We start from the raw sequence: 20,339 nt of genomic DNA, 5'->3' as shown, positions 1-20,339 counted from the left end.
TTGGTAGACCTTGTATTTTAGTCCGAAAGCCATGGAATTTAATATCTTATGAATGTAAATTTAATATATTGTAATATATTTCATAGCGTTAATAGCACCGAATAGGTTTGAGAGGAATCTTTACAGCATTTTTCATAAATATTTTACTTTCATGTTTCAGTTTTAGACTTTGGTTAAATTTACCAATAAATAAAAAAAAAAAATAACAACACCATACTTCAGTCTGATTGAACTATCGTTAACTATTGGGTGAATTCAAATATCGTTTGTTGAATTCAACCAAAATGCCGTTTGTGCCAAAATAAACATTGAAATCAAGTTAAAACAAGCTAAAATCGTTTGTAATTACTAACTTTTTCCGTGTGGTATAAATATTTCCATAGGCCTATAGGCGGTTTTTAAATAAGTATAATTTAAAATGTTTGTACATAGGTTCTTCGAACCAATAAAGCAGGACAATGTTATGAATACCTTGAAGTGATCTTTAAAACTCTTGGATGATTTGCTGATTTCATCTGTGATATTTCTTAATAAACTTTTCAGAGTTTCAAGAAAAAAAAACATATTTCATTATTGCAGAAAGTTTTATTTTTATCTTTTTTTCCTTTCTGGTACACCAAAGTGTACTGAAAGGCTATATGTTCACTCAAAAAAAAACAATTTTCGATAGAAGTCTCGGAGGGTCGAGTCACATATATGTACCAATCAACTCAGTTCGACGAATTGAGATGATGTCTGTATGTGTGTATGTGAGTCTCCAGATAGCCTAGTGGTTAAGGCTATGGATCGCCAATCCGGAGACGGCGGGTTCGATTCTCGTTCCGGTCGGGAAAATTTTCTCGACTCCCTGGGCATAGTGTATCATTGTACTTGCCACACAATGTACAAATTCATGCAATGGCAGGCAAAGAAAGCCCTTCAATTATTAACTGTAGAAATGCTCTAAGAACACTAAGTTAAAGAGAGGCAGGTCAAGTTCCAACGCGACCGTCGAGCTATTAATAACAAGAATGAGTGTATATATGTACAGGGGACAGACAAAATGATCGGGACAGGCAAAATATTTACTTCTCAAAAACGATCAACTTTTCGCAAAATTCATCGAATATTCTCAAATGTTGGCTGTAAGTTGATCAACTATTTGTGTATCAGTGATCCACATTTGGATTAGGTCGAGCTATTCTTTACGAAGTTGGAAATATTTTAGAAAAAGTTGTAACTATCCTATAGAAAACTTTGAGCTGTATAATTAGTTGATCAACTTATAGTATAAATTAGACACTGCTTGATGCACTTTTGAAAAGTTAAAGCTCTTGAACCGACTTTTCGAACCCTCTAAGCAGAATACCCTCTTCGAATGAGTGTAATCAGTTTTATACCTTTTAATTCCGCCCTCTTTTGCTTATCCTTTCACAGATAGGCGTATTCAGACTACCACTTGTAATCTTCCTCAATGTCAGTTATCCACTCGTGAAATTTTGCCTGTCCCGATCATTTTGTCTGATCCCCTGTCTGTATGTATGTGCGTATGTATGTCTGTGTACAAAAAAGGTCGCTCTCTTTTAGGACACTTTCCATTGACCGATTTTACGGATTTTAGCTCGAATCAAACTGAAATTTTATCGCCTTGTTGATCCTGATCGGTCAAGGCCATTTTAGTGATCCGGACCAGCGCTGATGAATTGAACCAAATCCTATCAAGCCACTATGGACCAGAAATCGCGACGAAAGTAAAAAAAAAATGTTTTCCCAAGATCAATCAATTTACATATATGTACAATTGTTTGGGCTATGTTTGATTGTATACCGACTGAATTTTTCGATTTGTAGCCAAATTGTATCGTATTTCGAATGGAGAAACGTCCTATATGCGAAAATTCTTGATTTTAACCAATATTAAGAAAATTGTGATTTGTGGTGAAAAATGTGCCCAACCAAATATATCGCATGTATTTTCCAAAACTAAATTTAGTACAATTTGCATATTCGATGCACAAATTGCGATGATTTCAAGTAAAAATTTAAATTTTACAATACTTACTTAAATTTTACGGTTTGTTTGCCCATTTGATCAAAAAGTAGGAGTATTCGACCGTATTCGTCATGCAACCAGTCTAGGATGCTAGCTTAGGCTTTTAATTTTCGAATGCTTCCGAACTGTTTTGCGGGAATTTGCGAAAAGCCAAGTTAGATTGATTTTGGAGCATGCACTAATTTTACAATTTTTTACACTGTGCTTCAAAAATCATCCACTCTAAGATCTACTCATGCCATTAGGACGCAATTCCTTTATGGTTTGCGAAACAATATACACTCCCGTTCAAAAGTTTGGGGTCACCCCCTCAAAAACATGTCATTTTTTTAGGCCCATATCTCCGCCAATTTGCGTCCGATTTCAAAACCCTAGGTTTCATTCAAAAGATAATAAGTCAAAGAAACTTTGAACATGATTTAAAAGAAACTTTTTCAAAAAATTTTGTATGTGACACATTCTACCGTGACGTTACAACGTTTTGACGCATTCGTAGTCAGATTTTCCTCTATAACTCATGAAAACGAGCGTAAACCGCGAAATATTTTTTCATATTCGGATTCCTTGTAAAATTTCTGATATATTTGACCTATTGAACATTTAGTTTTCATTAGAAAAACGTGTTTAAAATGCGTATTTGTAGCGTGACGTTACAACGCGCTAGAATCCGACCCTCTCTAACGCGCTGTCAACATCTTAAAAAATCTGCTCGGATTTTTATGATATTATGAATTTTTTTTCCACCATTGAAATTTATTGGATTGTTCTTCAATTCAATGGAATAAAACATTTAAATTTCGGATTTGTTTTTGAATGATCGACTTTTACTTTTCGTGACGTTACAACGCCCGTTCAGTTTCAAACAGGATTCTGCTCGCGTTGTAACGTCACGAAAATGCACATCATGTTAGAATCAGAATAATCAGCCAAATTTACCCGAATTTGTGAATATATCATTGCATTATCTTCACTGCTTCAAGGGGAACTTTATTCTTTTGAAAATCCGTTTTGTGATAAATGGCTCGGAGGGCCAAGTTATTGCTATCAATAGTATGAATACTCCTTCATGAAGGTTAATGACACCGGCACCCATTTTTGGTTTAGTATCACCCATATTCTTCTAGTTTTGTTCCAAAGCCAAGCGCGCAGAGATCCGTTATTTTGCACCGCCAGATATTTAAATTTTTCAGCATACATATAATTCATCACGCCGTCGAGATAAGGCACATTCTACCGTGACGTTACAACGTTTCTACGCATCCGTAGTCAGATATTGTACTTTAATTCATAAAAACGACTGTAAACCTCAAAATATTTTATCATATTCAGATTCCTTGTAAAATTTCCGATATGTTTGACCTGTTTAACATTTAGTTTTCATTAGAAAAAATGTTTAAAATGCGTATTAGTAGCGTGACGTTACAACGCGCTAGAATTCGACCCCCTCTACCGCGCAACCAACATCTTGAAAAATTTGCTCGGATTTTTATTTCAAACTGAAAATTTCTCCCACCATTGAAATTTATTGGTTTGGATTACCCAAAAACGAATCCGAAATGTAAATGTTTTATTTCACTGCATTGAAAGTGAAATAAAACATTTACATTTCGGATTCGTTTTTGGGTAATCGACTTTTACATTTCGTGACGTTACAACGTTCAGTTTCAAACAGGGTTCTGCTCGCGTTGTAACGTCACGAAAATGCATATCATTTTTTAATCAGAATAATCAGACAAAATTGCCCGAATTTGTGAATATATTATTGCATTATTTTTACTGCTCCAAGAGCAACTTTATTCTATTAAAAATCCGTTTTGTGATAAATGGCTCGGAGGGCTAAGTTATTGCTATCAGCAGTATGAATACTCCTTCATGAAGGTTAATGGTACCCAGCTTCGGCCTAGTACCACCCATATTCATCTAATATTGTCCCAAAGACTAAACCGTTGATATCCAATACTTCGCACCGCCAGATATTTAGATTTTGCAGCATAAAACTAATCACGCCGTCGAATTAAACATTTTTTCAATAATTTATTGATTCAATTAAAAACGCTTTAAGATGTGCGAGCAGTTATTGAACCAAAGACATACCTGAGGATCTGCATACCACTTAGGGGCATCAATTTATGTGATTCCAGAGACAAATAGACCTAATTCTGGCAAAAAAAAATCCATCCTATATATGTCAGAGTCATAATTACTCAGAGAGTTAGTGTCTTCGGTAAAATTGTTTAACAAGTCAAAACCTTACAGCTGATTTACTATTGGATGTGAGATTCAGACACACTGGGAGACGCTTATTAAAAGTTTACAATAATTTAGAATTTCTCAAAAAGTTTTCAACAAATTTTGATTAGTTGAGAAACTATTTTTGGCAAAATCTTTGGGCACTTTATAAGAAGTTACAACATGTTGAATATTTTTTGAATAAATATAAAGTGCACTATTTTTCAAAATTTCAACTACCACTAGTCAGTTAGAAACTTGAACCAAACGGCTTTTGAACTGAAAATTCTGGACAAGATAAACAACTTTTCCGAAGACATCAATATTCTAAAAGTCTAAAGTCTAAGTAATTAGAGTCCCGAGATATATATGAGTTTCAATTTCGTGTGTTTGTCGGTGATTCTTGTTATATCAAAAATAGATGTAACACTGACGTAATATCCATCCCATATATTCCAAGATCCTAAAATTTAGACAGTTGGTGTCCTCGACAAAATTGTTTGACTGGTCAAGAACTTTCAACTGATGGGCCGTATGATTTCAAATCCTTCCACTAGGAGGCGCTAGAGGGCATACGCATTTTTAGTTTTACTTATCTCAGGATCGTGATTAATTGGAAAGATGGTTGCTTCATTAAAGTTATTTGGTAGATCACTAGACTTTCAGTTTAATAGCCGTATGTTATTAATTTCTGCCACACAGTGGTCGTAATTGCAAGTTTTCAAAAGCATGCCAATTTTAATTATTACCCAAAACACATTCAACAAGCCGAAACTTTTTATAAAATATATCAAAAATTCTCAAATTTTGACTGATAGTTCCTCATCTTGTTATCTGTAATATCTACAATTTTGGACTTGATTAGTTAGCTCTACACAAAGATGGAGCGCTTTAAGCAGAATAATATTTTTGACTGTGTTATATTAACTCTTATATCTAAGGAATAAGTGAATCAAATCAAATCAAATTTTGAAAGTTAAGAATTATATATTGATCTTTGATTACAATTTGATTTGAATACAATATGTCCAAAGTGAAAAATGTTCCAGCTTGTAGAATACTTTTCGAGAAATTTTAATCCCTTGCCTGCTTTTGCAAAATGGAAACTAACGTCTTCTAGTGGCAAAATCTCGCATCTATTGGTAAATCAACTGCAAGTCCATTACTTACCAAACAACTTTGCCGAAGAAATCGTAATTCTATGTAAAAGGGATCCTGAGATGTATGAAATTTAAAATTTGTAAGTTCTCTCTCAAACTATCCATCAACTGTAAGTCTTCGACCAACTTAATAACTTTGTAATTTCGTCAGTGTTTCGTCTGTTGGCCACTCATATCACAGAAATTTTCGGTTTGAGTGGTACTAGATTACGATTAAAAAAAATTTACAATATCGCAGTACAATTACATAGTAGATTTTGGCCAAACACCATCTCCCCGTCCTTCAAAAGTCTACGTAGTTTATTAACCGGCAATGGTACGCAATTTATAAACGATATCTCGAAAAAGAGCTCATACACAACGAGAACGAAACTGTTTTGCATATAGAACTACGTTTATCCAATTCAGAAGCCGTCATTTAGCCAGAAACATTTAGTCTTTTCCACAGAACTTTTTTTCGTGACGTTACAACGCAAACTTCAACCAGGTGAAACTCAGGCTTCCGTGAACCGATTTTCTTTTTTTTAGTCTCATTTGAAAGATCTTTTCGAGTACTAAGAGCATACAAAATTTCATATTTGTAACGTTTTCCGTATTTGAATAAAATTTAAAAATGTTGATTTTTCGTGACGTTACAACGCAATAAAAACCCATACTATGATCAGCCATATTTCAGAGTTGTAAAGTCTTCCGATTAAAAATCTTTTTATGCTAAAAAATCTACATACATTTATCTACAAATGATGGAAGACTTTTGAAAAATCAGTGTGTTGGTGTTTAAAATACGATAGTTTGGATGAAAAGTGTGCCTAAAAGACTTAAAATCACGATTTTAATGTTAATCTTAATCGTCATTCAATTTATATTTATTGTAACACTAATATCATGTCGAATACATTTTTGGGTGACAAAAGTAATGTAGAATGTGATAAAAATGTCAAATATGCCATAACTCAACTTTGAAAAATTGGTATTGATGATACGGGGCCCGTAGAATGTGTCATATAAACTTACGGCAGTGTCGCTGGAAGTTGAGTCGACCAAATTTTAAGATGAGAGCGGTATTATGACCTATTTTTTTTTAGCTTTCAAGTGCTTTTTACAGAACTTAGCTAAAAAATCTAGAAAAAAAGTTATTAAGTAAATTAATCCTTGATATCATCGACCAAAAGTTTGGGGTCACCCCTCAAAATGCTGTATCGGCCAAAAGTTTGGGGTCACTATCGTAAAACATGGAAAAGTGATTTGTTGATATCTTTGTCATCTTTCGTTCAATTTTAATTGTTTTTGACTTATTTGAAACAAAATGAATGATATTTACTGCATAGGCATTGAACCACACATATTTGTTGAAATTTACATACTAAAACTTAACGTAAAGTTGCCTCATTTTTTGAAGCGTGGTAAAATGTGCTAACTTTACATAACATTTTTATATACAAAAATCGATAAATACGTTAAGTTGAAAACATCAAACGTAAATTTAGTTAATTATCTTTGAAATGAGCCAAAAATAATTAAAATTGAACTTCCAGCGACACTGCCGTAAGTTTATATTCATTTTTTAGAAAATTTGGCAACTTAAGGTTAAATTTACATACATTTTTTTTTGAAAAAGTTTCTTTTAAATCATGTTCAAAGTTTCTTTGACTTATTATCTTTTGAATGAAACCTAGGGTTTTGAAATCGGACGCAAATTGGCGGAAATATGGGCCTAAAAAAATGACATGTTTTTGAGGGGGTGACCACAAACTTTTGAACGGGAGTGTATATAGCAATAAACAAATTTTTTTTTTGAAGGTTAAATCAAGACCACACACTTGCTCAAAGTGCTGAGATTGTATGAATGATTTGATTTTTCTTATAACAACTAAAATGCCGTGCCACTAATAGGCTACTAAAGGCCTATCTCAATTTTTGCATAAATCGGTCAAGTATTGATTAATATGACATATTTACTCATTTTTTATGTATTCCTGTCAGGTAAAGCCCATAAAATAACTATTTGAAAAATTTAATATTTTTTAAAACTCTCTTTGATCAGCACTCAATTTTGAATAAATTTTGTTTACCGTGTATGTCAAACAGGCCAAACAGGAACATTTGTTGTCAAAAATGAGCCAATGTGATGTCTTTTGCAACCCGTCGGTCTACTTTCGTTACGTCTAACGAGCCTGGATAAAACAAAGAGGAGAAACGTCAAAATTGGAACAGTCGATCTAGTGTCATCCCCATAGTTCCAACCGAGCAGGAGACCTGTCAAAACGACAAGGATTCTCCTCTTTGGTATGCTCGAGACACTTTAGTTACGTCAAGGTTGCCCTCGAAAGTCAAACAAGAACTGTTTACCATTATTTTATTTTCGAGTTTATTAGCTATTCAGTCATTGTTTCAGTTTGGAAAAAAATCTATTGAGATCAGAACAGTTTTTATTTTTGTGGATAGAATGACAGTTCATTCCGAACAAAAAAAATCCCCATACTAAATTTAAATGCATTTTAAAAATAGTTCCCGGGCACCAAAAATGATGAAATTTTGGATTTCGACTAATTTTTGGACGCAGATTCCGATTATTGAATAACCTGGATACCCCTAAAGAACCCAATTGATCACACGGATTTATATACTGAATTTTTGCAAAATGAATGTTTGTGTGGTCTTGATTTAAAAGCTTATAATCACATTAATATCTGAAACAACACCTTCCAGAATGCCTGACACGAATGCCACAATAATGGTTAAGTGTCGTTAATAAATAGTAATAATAACCTTCCAGAATAATAGTTGTTTATTGCTATGTGTATTGTTTTGAAAGCCATAAAGTGATCATGCCATAAAAAAGCGTAAAAAATTGTAAAATTAGCGCATGCTCTAAAATCACTCTAATTCAGTTTCCCGCAAAAAAGTTCGTTAGCATTCGAAAAGAAGAGCAAATAAACCGTAAAATTTGAACAAATATTGTAAAATTTAAATTATCACTTAAAATCATCGCAATTTGTGAATCAAATATGCAAATTGTACTAAATTTACTTTTAGGAAATGTATGCGTTATACTTATTGGGCACATTTTTCACCACAATGTACATTTGTCTTAGTGTTGGTTAACATCAAGAATTCTCGCTGATGAGAAGTTTCTTCATACAAAAAACGATACAATTTTGCTACAAATTTAAAAAAAAACCAGTCGGTATACAATGAAACAAGCTCAATCATACACATGTATATGAAAATTGATTAATACTAGAAAAACGTGTTTTTTACTTTTGTCGCGAAATTTCGATCTCTCGCCCATAGTGCATGTGACGCATCAAATTGCGCCGAATTTAGTAAACTTGAACATTGTTGACGAATTTTATACGCCAATTATCATTGAAAACCAGAAAACCACGATGTCGGCCAAAAACTTAAGATAATGGCAGAAACTCGAAGATGGCGGGTCACAATTAGAAGAGGCAGGGATGGGAACAATCATTTTCAAAGAGTTTCACTCACTTGCTATTTTCTCAGCTCAGAAGCGTGCAATCAAGAAACGATGTATGGACGACTTTTGCACTGTGGTTTTGTCTAAAACTTTGCCGAATTGAGTAGGGGTCGCACACGCATACCAAAGTAGTGACAGAGTTGTATAAGCGACTCTCCACGAGGTGAGTGTTATTTACATTCACCTCGTGTAGAGTTGCCTTCGCAGCTCCCTCACGACTTCGGTATGCGTGTGCGACCTCTACTCTATTCGGAAAAGTTTTAGACAAAACCACAGTGCAAAAGTCGTCCATACATCGTTTCTTGATTGCACGCTTCTGAGCTTAGAAAATAACAAGTGAGTGTTACTCTTTGCAAGTGAGTGTTTTCATCCTTGAGAAGAGGTGGTTGTTTTAGAGAGTTTATGGCTCTGAAACCATGCAATTCTTTATTTCACCAACGGACATAACCTCAAAATGACTGACAATTCTCAGGTCATTTTGACAAATGTAACATGAGCATGAAAAGGACGGCAACAAGATCGATAAAGTAGAGTGTATGATCCGTCTTTTTCGTGCATGTGTGTGGTCTGTCAAAATGACCTGAGAAGTGTCAAACATTTTCATGGCTAGCTTTGTTGGTGTAAAGAAGAATATATTTGGTATACTGCCTATGAATCAGTTAATGTACACGTGCAAGCGAGCTCCCAGGAGCACCGTACATTTTGAGACTTAAAGCTATGCGCCTCTTTTTTCTCAAGATGTGTCTCATGAGCTTCATCTCATGCGCTGATTAAAGTAAAAAAAATCATGGCAAAAACTCCCTAAATGAACGAGAATTGAAACCTGAACTTTTGCATTGGTAGTCCCTAGTCGTATCGGTTAGACCAACCAGGCGCTTGAGTTGTGTACGAAACAAAGTAGTTGACGTACTTCGTTACCAAGAAGTTGTTTCTCACCCTAAATACCAACAGCGCATGAGAGGAGCTCCCCGGGAGCTACCCTGACAAAATTTTCCAATAAAATCAACATAATCTACCATTCAATAATAAAAAATTTGACTGTTGAACAACAAACTATATTGTGTAGGTACGTATTTTCCTGCTGAAACTGCTGTATTGGAACTACAATATGTGCACAATTAAATTAATGGCACTAAAAATTTCAATAATAAAAACACCATAAATTGAATGGTACGGTAAGGGAGGTATTTTGGACCCCTTTAGGAAGTGGATGAACAATTAAGCGAAAAAACAAGGTTTTCACGATAAAACATCGATAATTTTGGTAAATAACCACCAAAATCCGAATTTTTTACTCGAATGTGAAATCTGTGCTGTTGTACGCCAGTGAAACTTGGTGTGTATCAGTAGTGGAGAAGCACTGCCGCCTGACGCATAAATGTCACATGTTATATTTCATCATTTTTAAGGTTTTTATGTCGGCACGGTAAAGGCTGGGTATGCTGCGCAATTCAGATCCCATTGTGATCCACTAGCCTCTGCCCAGCAAATCCTATCCCTACCTCCACGCGGTACCGGCCGGAAACTATGAGCAACCTTAGGGAAGATCGGGTAACCAACCCCGGTGGGAACTTTGGTCGTAGGCTGACAGGGAAGGGGGGGTTTGCTTCGGCAAACCTGAGCGTCTGTTCTCCAGGAGGAGCGGCTCACAACAGCGTCTGATCCCCATGTTAGGGGCGGCTGATCTACGTCCGAGTGCCAGGGAAGGACTCTAAGCTCAACTGTGCACTATGGTCCTCCGGAAAGTAGGGGGTTGGTGTCAGGCCCTACGAGCCAGCCGTAAAAAACCAATGTAACGGAAAATCAGCAACAGAATAATACGAACCGAGACCAACGGCAACGACCCCAGCGAACAAAAAGGACTTGCGATTGGAAACTCGGTACGTGGAACTGCCGATCTCTCAACTTCATTGGGAGCACCCGCATACTCGCCGATCTACTGAAGGACCGCGGGTTCGGCATCGTAGCGCTGCAGGAGGTGTGTTGGACATGATCCATGGTGCGAACGTTTAGAGCTAATCATACCATCTACCAGAGCTGCGGCAACACACGCGAGCTGGGAACAGCTTTCATCGTGATGGGTGATATGCAGAGGCGCGTGATCGGTTGGTGGCCGATCGACGAAAGAATGTGCAGGTTGAGGATCAAGGGTCGATTCTTCAACTTCAGCATAATAAACGTGCACAGCCCACACTCCGGAAGTACTGATGATGACGATGACAAGGACGCATTATACGCGCAGCTCGAACGCGAGTACGACCGCTGCCCAAGCCACGACGTCAAGATCATCATAGGAGATTTGAACGCTCAGGTAGGCCAGGAGGAGGAATTCAGACCGACGATTGGTAAGTTCAGCGCCCACCAGCAAACGAACGAAAACGGCATACGACTCATTGATTTCGCCGCCTCCAAAAATATGGCCATACGTAGCACCTTTTTCAAACACAGCCTCCCTTATCGTTACACCTGGAGATCACCACAGCAGACGGAATCTCAAATCGACCACGTTCTGATTGACGGACGACACTTCTCCGACATTATCGACGTCAGGACCTATCGTGGCGCCAACATCGACTCCGACCACTATCTGGTGATGGTCAAACTGCGCCCAAAACTCTCCGTCATCAACAATGTGCGGTACCGGCGACCGCCACGGTACAACCTAGAGCGACTGAAGCAACCGGATGTCGCCTCAGCATACGCGCAGAGTCTCGAAGCCGCGTTGCCAGACGAGGGTGAGCCCGATGAGGCCCCTCTAGAGGACTGCTGGAGTATAGTGAAAGCAGCCATCAACGACGCAGCCGAGAGCACCATCGGGTACGTGGAAATGAATCGACGGAACGAATGGTTCGACGAAGAGTGCAGAACGGTTTTGGAGGAGAAGAACGCAGCGAGGGCGGTAATGCTGCAGCAAGGGACTCGACAGAACGTGGAACGTTACAAACAGAAGCGGAAACAGCAGACCCGCCTCTTTCGGGAGAAAAAGCGCCGCCTGGAAGAAGCGGAGTGTGAAGAAATGGAACTGCTGTGCCGTTCCCAAGAGACACGGAAGTTCTATCAGAAGCTCAACGCATCCCGCAACGGCTTCGTGCCGCGAGCCGAAATATGCAGGGATAAAGACGGAGGCCTCTTGACGGACGGACGTGAGGTGATCGAAAGGTGGACACAGCACTTCGATCAGCACCTAAATGGCGTGGAGAACGTAGGCACGGGAGCCCATGGCAACGGAAGGAACGACGACGCCAGTGCAGCGGAGGACGGAAATGAACCAACTCCCACGCTGAGGGAAGTTAAGGATGCCATTCACCAGCTCAAAACCAACAAAGCAGCTGGTAAGGATGGTATCGCAGCTGAACTCATCAAGATGGGCCCAGAAAAGTTGGCCACCTGTCTGCATCGGCTAATAGTCAGGATCTGGGAAACCGAACAGCTACCGGAGAAGTGGAAGGAAGGGGTAATCTGCCCCATTCACAAGAAAGGCGACCATTTGGAATGTAAGAACTTCAGGGCGATCACTATTTTGAATGCTGCCTACAAAGTGCTATCCCAGATCATCTTCCCTACAAAGTGCTATCCCAACGCATCACCTGTTCATCGACTTCAGAGCGGCATACGACAGTATCGACCGCGCAGAGCTCATGGAATCATGGACGAAAACGGTTTTCCTGGGAAGCTGACTAGACTGTTTAAAGCAACGATGGACGGTGTGCAAAACTGCGTAAGGGTTTCGGGTGAACTATCCAGTTCATTCGAATCTCACCGGGGACTGCGACAAGGTGACGGACTCTCATGCCTACTCTTCTACATCGCTCTGGAAGGTGTGATTCGACGTTCCGAACTCAACAGCCGGAGAACGATTTTCACAAAATCCAGTCAATTTGTGTGCTTTGCGGACGACTTAGACATTATTGCCAGAACATTTGCAACGATGGCAGAGCTGTACACCCGCCTGAAACGCGAAGCAGCAAAGGTCGGACTGGTGGTGAATGCCTCAAAAACAAAGTACATGCTGGTAGGCGGAACCGAACACGACCGGATCCGTCTGGGTAGTAATGTTACGATAGACGGGGATACTTTCGAGGTGGTGGAGGAATTCGTCTACCTCGGATCCTTACTGACGGCTGACAACAACGTGAGCCGTGGAATTCGGAGGCGCATCATCAGCGGAAGTCGGGCCTACTACGGGCTCCAGAAGAAACTGCGGTCGAAAAAGATTCACCCACGCACCAAATGCACCATGTACAAAACGCTAATAAGACCGGTAATCCTCTACGGGCACGAGACATGGACCATGCTCGAGGAGGACCTACAAGCACTCGGAGTTTTCGAGCGACGCGTGCTAAGGACGATCTTCGGCGGTGTGCAGGTGAACGGTGTGTGGCGGAGAAGGATGAACCACGAGCTCGCTGCACTTTACGGCGAACCCAGCATCCAGAAGGTGGCCAAAGCCGGAAGGATACGGTGGGCAGGGCATGTTGCAAGAATGCCGGACAACAACCCTGCAAAGCTGGTGTTTGCAACGGATGCGGTTGGCACAAGAAGGCGTTGAGCGCAGAGAGCACGATGGGTGGACCAGGTGGAGCGTGACTTGGCGAGCATTGGGCGCGACCGAGGATGGAGAGCGGCAGCCACAAACCGAGTATTGTGGCGTACTATTGTTGATTATGTCTTGTCTTAATGATGTTGAACAAATAAATGTATGTAAGGTTTTTATGTCAAACGTTATATTTTTATACGTTTTTTTTTTAATATTCTATCAACATATGAATTACTATGCATTTCGATAGTTGAATTGGGTTAAAGTCAATCAGTTTATTTTAAAGCTTTTCTCATGTTTTTCTATTGTAATATGTGACATTTATGCGTCCGAGGGCAGTGCAGGTCTTCATCAATAGATGTCCGCGGTATGAAATTCATTAATAGTGGCATCACAATTAGATCTACAAGGTGGAGCTTCATCGACGATGTAATCGAAATCCGATAGCGACAGAAATGCGGAAGCGAAAGTGGTGGTGGGTCGGCTACACTCTATGCAGGGACGGAAACGAAATCTGCAAACAAGCGTTAGATTGGAACCCAGCAGGACATCGCAACAGAGGCAGACCCAGAGGCTCATGGCGGTGTAGCCTCAACCACAAAATAAAGCAAGTCGTCAGGAATTTGACCTGGCCACAGGTTAAGGCGATGACGGGCAATCGCCCAGGATGGAGATCTTTTAATTTGGCCCTCTGCACCACAATGGGTGTTCAGAACTGAAAGTAAGTAGTGAAATTTTGTCTCGGAAACAGGCTTCCGAGACCGGCAAAAAACCCATCACGACTGCCGACAAAACTGCCGAAAATACCAAAGTCACTCTCTTTGTCATCATAATGCTATAGTGGAGCACTTAAACTCAGCAAGTGTCATAGAATCTGGTTATGTACTGACTATAAAATTATGCAATTTTATTTCAAATCTTTTCCAAACTTACAAAAATACATACAAAATCTGTTTCCCTGCAATCTAAACCATTTTACTTTTACATTTACTTTGCAAAAATGCAGAAAAAAAAATACAAGTTTAATCTTTACGATAAACACCACCCAAATTTTGCGCTTACATTACTACACACTGCTCGTCGTTTTTATCACCTGAACCGCGTCTCGATGTTCCCGGTGATCGTACCCCACCGGTTCGGCTGACTCCTAGCCGGGCGCCTCCCTCGTCCAGGAAGAACTTATCCTTGGGCCCTGCCGAGCCGCCCATCGACTTCATTTTGATCCGCTCAGCATGGGCCACCTCTTCACCATCCTGGTTGATCAACCGCGTGCTGACGTTGTCTCCCGTTGCCCACGATTGACCCTTCATGAGCAAACTCCCCGGCGGATCGGCTTTCTGGTTGGATGAGGCCGACCAAACGGTGACCGTTGCGCCTCCCTCAAGTTTAGCTCCCTTGGAGAATTTGTAGGTCACTTCGGTTGCTTCGGTTTTACGGACAATCTGCCATCCTTCGAGCTTCTGGGTTTGATCGGATTTGTTGTGCACTTTGACGAACTTTCCGTCCGGATCGCACTCGGATATCTCAAGGTCTCCCTTGGCGGACGAGGTCACGGAATAGTCCACCGAATCGTCCAAGGCGTTGCGTTTTCGCTTGTATGATGGGGTGCGGAACAGACGAGAGGAAGTGCTCAACCCGGCGGACGTAGTGCTCGTCACGCTTGGAGTGATGTTGAGGCGGGTTTCCTCCGAGGAAAGCAGCCGATCGTAAGCGGCAATTTCCATATCCAACGAGATCTTAATGTCCATAAGATCTTGGTATTCTTTGAGCTGGACAGACATCTCGTCCCGCAACCGGTTGAGCTCTTTTTCGAGCTTCAACCGTTCCTCTTCGTGTTGAACGCGCTCCTGCGCGAGTCGGCTTTCCAAGTTCTGAATCCGAGCTTCGTACAGCTCGGACATCTCATCACGGTTCATGTTCATCTGAGTTTCGTACTGATCACGAAGCTCCTGGAGAGTCTGCTGCATCTTCGTTTCGTACTGATCCATGAGATATCCATCGATTTCGCTGATTTCGGTCTGTCGCCGCATTTTACTTTCCGAAAGTTCCTGGCTGTGAACTTGATCTTTGAACGTGAGCTCCTCTCGAAGACTCTGGATGTTGTTCTCCAGATCCACCCGGATCAGCGTCTCGTGCTCAAGATCTTTCCGCATGGCTTCGAACGATTTCCGCAACTTCGCTGCTTCCATATCAGCCTCACGCAGTTCTTCCTGGAGTTTCTTCTTCTCCGAGCAAACGCTGTTGTAGTTGGCCGTTAGCTCGATACATCTGGCCTCATTCGCTCGGGCATCTTTGTCCACCTCGGTCAGTTCCTTGATCTTCTTGTTCAATTTGATCCTCAGCACATCGTTTTCCTCCCAGTACCGCTTGGAATCTATCTCCACCTTGGCCTTATCGCGGGCAGTCTCGTCGAGCAGTTTCCTCGCATCGGCCAGTTCGTTCTCGTAGATCGCCTTCAGATTGGCCACCTCGCGATGGGCCGTTTCCTGACAGGAGGACAACTCCAGCGACAGTTTCGAGTTTTCTTGTTCCAAAAAGCGAACACGTTCAATGTAGCACGCGAGACGGTCGTTAAGATTCATGAGGCTGTTTTTCTCGTGCAATCGACTTCGGCGCGATGGACTGAGGGCGGTTTCCGAAGACTCGGTCATGCTGGACACTGTGGAAGCCGACGAGGACACCGACTGGGCACCGGACGTAGAGGTCGGTTTGGCCGTGGACTTTTTCGATTTTCCCGACATGGTGGCGGGGAGCGATCAGGCGCCAAAACTGTTTGGAGCTGATGGGAACGATCACGTGCACCAAACCTATATGGGATAATGGGACGGTATTGTTCAACTGAAAGGAAGCCATTGTTCGTTAGTCGAAGCGAGTGCTGATTTTCTGGAATTTTGTTCCATTTACTTACCAGTAGTCAACGGGAATCGGCAACGATATCGTTGATGCTAATTACTCGTGACTCGTGAATCGTTATGAGCTGTTGAATTCTAATTATCCAATAATAATCACCACATTCACACACTTTGTATAACTTGTACAGTTGGCTCTCTCATGGCTAATCATGCACTGAAGAAGCGCGCTCTACTGCATTGTTGAGATGAAATAGGTTGGGTGGTAAAATGTTGTGAAAATTATACAATTGAATCAAGTGATGTTCAACAGTGAACTGTGGTCTCGCTACCGTTTAAAGTGCTATAATAAACCCTTTGATGTCCCAAAATAAAGAGTGATTCCTATGTTAACCTTCACGTACCCGACCTCCGACAACTCATTTTCAAAATGCTGGCATTTCGTCAATTTTCATCCGATTTATTTGAAGCCGCCCTCAATCGATCATAAATTGGTGCTAGTTTATTATACTCGAGTGGCCATCCATTATCCGGAACCATTCCGGGGATATTCCGGATAGTGTTGGGGTCAGGGGGTTGCCAAAATGGATAAAAAGGGATTATTTTGTTTGTTATTCTGTTTGAACCATCGATTTTTGTTGTGAACAGTGAAACACAACTGCGATAATCAAATTTGAATAAGTTGACCCATCCAGATCCCCGTGACAGGTTCCGCAGGGCCTCATTGGGGACACTTTAGGTTTTCAACTTAAACATGCCGTGCGATATATCAATCATGATTTCGAATGACTGAATCGGAACCGATAGACTGAAGTCTGTATCAACTAATAATGGCACCCCGGAACATCTTCCACAAGTTCCACGGGGTTATCACCGGGAACATTTGTGGTTTGCAACCAGAACATGCCGTGCGACGTAACAATCTTCATGATTCCGAGAGAATGGGGCAGAAAAAAATGACTAAAGCATGTAATAACTGATATGGCCGCTCCGGAACACCTGGAACAGGTTCCGCGGGGGCCTCCTTAACAAAATAGCACACGAAATAATCACTTTTAGTCATTTGGCAAAAAAAACCCTCCCCCACCCCCTGACCACAGTACAATCCGTAATATCTCTGGAATGGTTCCGGATATTACATGGCCACTTGAGTGTAATAAACTTTCACCAATTTATTATCGAACCTTGGTAGAATCAAAGGAATAATTTCTGAATAAAAAAACATAAAGAGTTTCCCACGAAATTTCCTATGTACTTGGTGGTTGATAGATACAAATACCGTCCCTACACAGTTATGGATCACACACAGTTACGGATCACTTTGATGTTTAAAGTCGAATATCTTGCTCAAAACATATATTTCGGCACGAAATTCATTTTTGTAGCATGATCCTATTTGAGGGGGTTAGAAGCAAAGGGGTGTAAGTGACAAAAACCCAATTTCGAGTAAATGAGGTTTAAAGTTTTTGACCAATTTTTCATCCCATACAAAATGTATGGAGCTTCAAAATGAACCCTATTTTCTCTGATTTATTGTAATTTTTCCAATCATCGTAGAAACAATCTTAAAAAAGTTCCTAAAAGCTTGAAATCTGAAGAATTTTATGATATGCTCAACTCAAAATCGACAAAATGGTCACTTACACCCCTTTGATTCTGGGCCCCTCATTTGTTTTCTGAGATAAAAAGTCATTTACAAGAGTTCAATCTAAAAATAAAATGTACTTTAATGCAACGATAGTGTTGTCCTCTCACATCTGCCAGTAAACAGCCGAATTCCATAAGAAGCTACTCCTGCAGTGGTAAGCTCTAAAAGTGTCGAAATCCATCAATTTTGATATAAAAATCGCTCGTACACGTTGGATAAGATATATAGGGTAATTCGCCAATTGTTGAACGGTTAGTACCGGCATTTTGGTTTTCGTTTGTTTTTCCGTGCATAATTCCACTTAAGTTGAAAAATATCCAGTGAACGTCTAGATCTACTTATCCCTTATACTACCCATCGAATTTGTATTCCCTTAAATTCCATTTTCTAAGAGAAAATAGAACATTTGTATGGGAAGTATGTAACCCAAATGTTGAACGCTTCCTTAAGCTAGCTCATCCTAATGTTGGACGGTTCTCGCCAATTGTTGAACGGTTGGAGCTTTGTTCGTAATTGATGACGTATAACCCGACATCAACCTATCATTCACCTGTTTTTATTTTGGCCACCAAACCCAACATAGACACGACAGTTACCCGATGTGGGTTCAACAGTGGTCCAACATTTGATAAAAATTGACCCGACATCCGATATTTTTTCACCCTGGCGGATTTTTTCCGGGTTTTTTGTGTTTTGTGCCCAGCTAGTCCGAGCTAGTGACAATTCATTTAAATGACAAAGAATCGCACATTCGAAGAGAGCTCTAGTGGACTGAAATCGGTTTAAAGATGACTAGATGCAAAAATGGCTGAAAAGATTTGATTAGAAGCGAAAACGACAGAAGAAAAGTACGCCTTTTAAAGCCCCTGAAACTCTTCTGGAAACCCATGGGACCCACTCAACCCCCAAGAACACAAATGGAACGACCCTGAAATCCCTTGAAAACCCTTGGATTGCTCCTGAGCCTCCTGGAACGCCTTGAAATACTCCTGGGACCCCCTAACACTCTGAATTCCTCTTGAACACCTCTGAAACGCCCTTGAACCCCATTGAAACCACTGGAATCTTTCTGAAGCCCACTGGAACACCCCTAGAACATCCCTGGAACGCCTTTGAAACCCCACGAAATGAACGGTTAGGTAAACTGAAAAAAATAATCTAGCAGTCATGATAACATCGTAGGTTATGCCAGTGTTCAACAATTGGATCATGGATGCATAATGATAGTGTGATAAGAAAAATATTTTTTTCAAATTAAATAACAATGAAAATGTGATTTTAAACAATGTTAAACTGTTAATGACATCCTTCCAGTTCTTGTAACTATGGTGTGCCTTTGATATTTGTGGTCGATTTGCCCGCAAAGCTTAGTTCGTAACAGCAATTTCTTAAAATTAATCTTAAGAATTGTGCAGTTTTCGTGTCGTCAGCGGTACAAAATTTTCAATCAATTTTTTTGACGAAAAATATGTATAATTTTGTAACTTATTTAGAGCAATATCGTGACCCACATGTATATGCATCAACATCATACGTTTACGTTGGATGAAAATTACTTAAGTAAGATTTATAATAAAATATTCAGAAACTGTTCAACATTTGGGTAGTGTTCAACAATTAGCGAATTACCCTATGTATCTTTTAAAAGAAGTTTTGTTTTATTCTGGCATTCAAATACTAAAATAATGTGACTTTCAACAGTGATCCATAATGTGACCCAAAAACTGATCGTTTGACGCTATTATGGATCACTTTAAACAAATATAGATTTTTGCTCCACTCAACGCTCTTGATACAATTTTCTTACCTTAAAGTATCAAAAGAATCATCAAAAAACATGTAACCTTGAAAACCAGGTGTCTTGAAACACAGATTTGTAAAAAGAGCACTTAAAATGGAGAGCATCACTGAAACCTAGTGGCGCACCTCCATCGAAGTAAATGGATTCGGGACTTTTTAATGTTTTCTCTTTATTCCTGTTGTAAAATCGGGTACTCCATCAGTAAAATAATCAATGCACTGCGTAGTTTAGCCTTACAAACGCAAATTTATTATTAGAGTTGGGATTTTGAGTAATTTTGCACTGATCCATAATATGGCAAAAATTGATCCATATTGTGTGGGATTCTGTGGAGCTGATCCATAATAAGGCATTTTGTAAACAGTGAAATATTCCTTTTTTACGCGGAAATGACTTGCGATTATACTTCAAATCGATCGGGAATGAAAAGCTCGAATCAAAACATAGCCAACGGTGCTTTCAAAGTCGTACTTTCTGTTTTCTTTTATTTTTAATTGAATTTTGAAGGTCAAAAATACCACTAAGTGATCCATGACTGTGTACCCACGGTACATATTTATTTGTTCAACATCACATTCTGTATAAGACATAATACACCCAAT

At 39.9% G+C, this 20,339-nt stretch overlaps 1 protein-coding gene across 1 annotated transcript; it reads right to left on the bottom strand.

Moving 5' to 3' along the window:
• Positions 1-14,317: 14,317 nt before the first annotated feature.
• Positions 14,318-16,709, bottom strand: LOC109420684 (lamin Dm0). The gene is made up of 2 exons (XM_019695116.3): positions 16,348-16,709; positions 14,318-16,277 (listed from the first exon to the last, which is right to left on the bottom strand). The coding sequence occupies exon 2, from the start codon at positions 16,178-16,180 to the stop codon at positions 14,498-14,500; it is 1,683 nt and encodes a 560-aa protein (XP_019550661.3). The 5' UTR covers positions 16,181-16,277; positions 16,348-16,709; the 3' UTR covers positions 14,318-14,497.
• Between the last annotated feature and the right edge of the window lie 3,630 nt (positions 16,710-20,339).

This window comes from Aedes albopictus, chromosome 2, assembly GCF_035046485.1.
Source record: "Aedes albopictus strain Foshan chromosome 2, AalbF5, whole genome shotgun sequence".
Taxonomy (NCBI): Eukaryota; Metazoa; Arthropoda; class Insecta; order Diptera; family Culicidae; genus Aedes; species Aedes albopictus.
Note: the sequence above shows the minus strand (reverse complement) of the source record. Positions and strands in the feature narration are given on the sequence as shown.

Coding starts and splice junctions, on each gene's coding strand:
- LOC109420684 (XM_019695116.3), bottom strand. CDS start 16,180: ATGTCGGGAAAATCGAAAAAGTCCACGGCCAAACCGACCTCTACGTCC.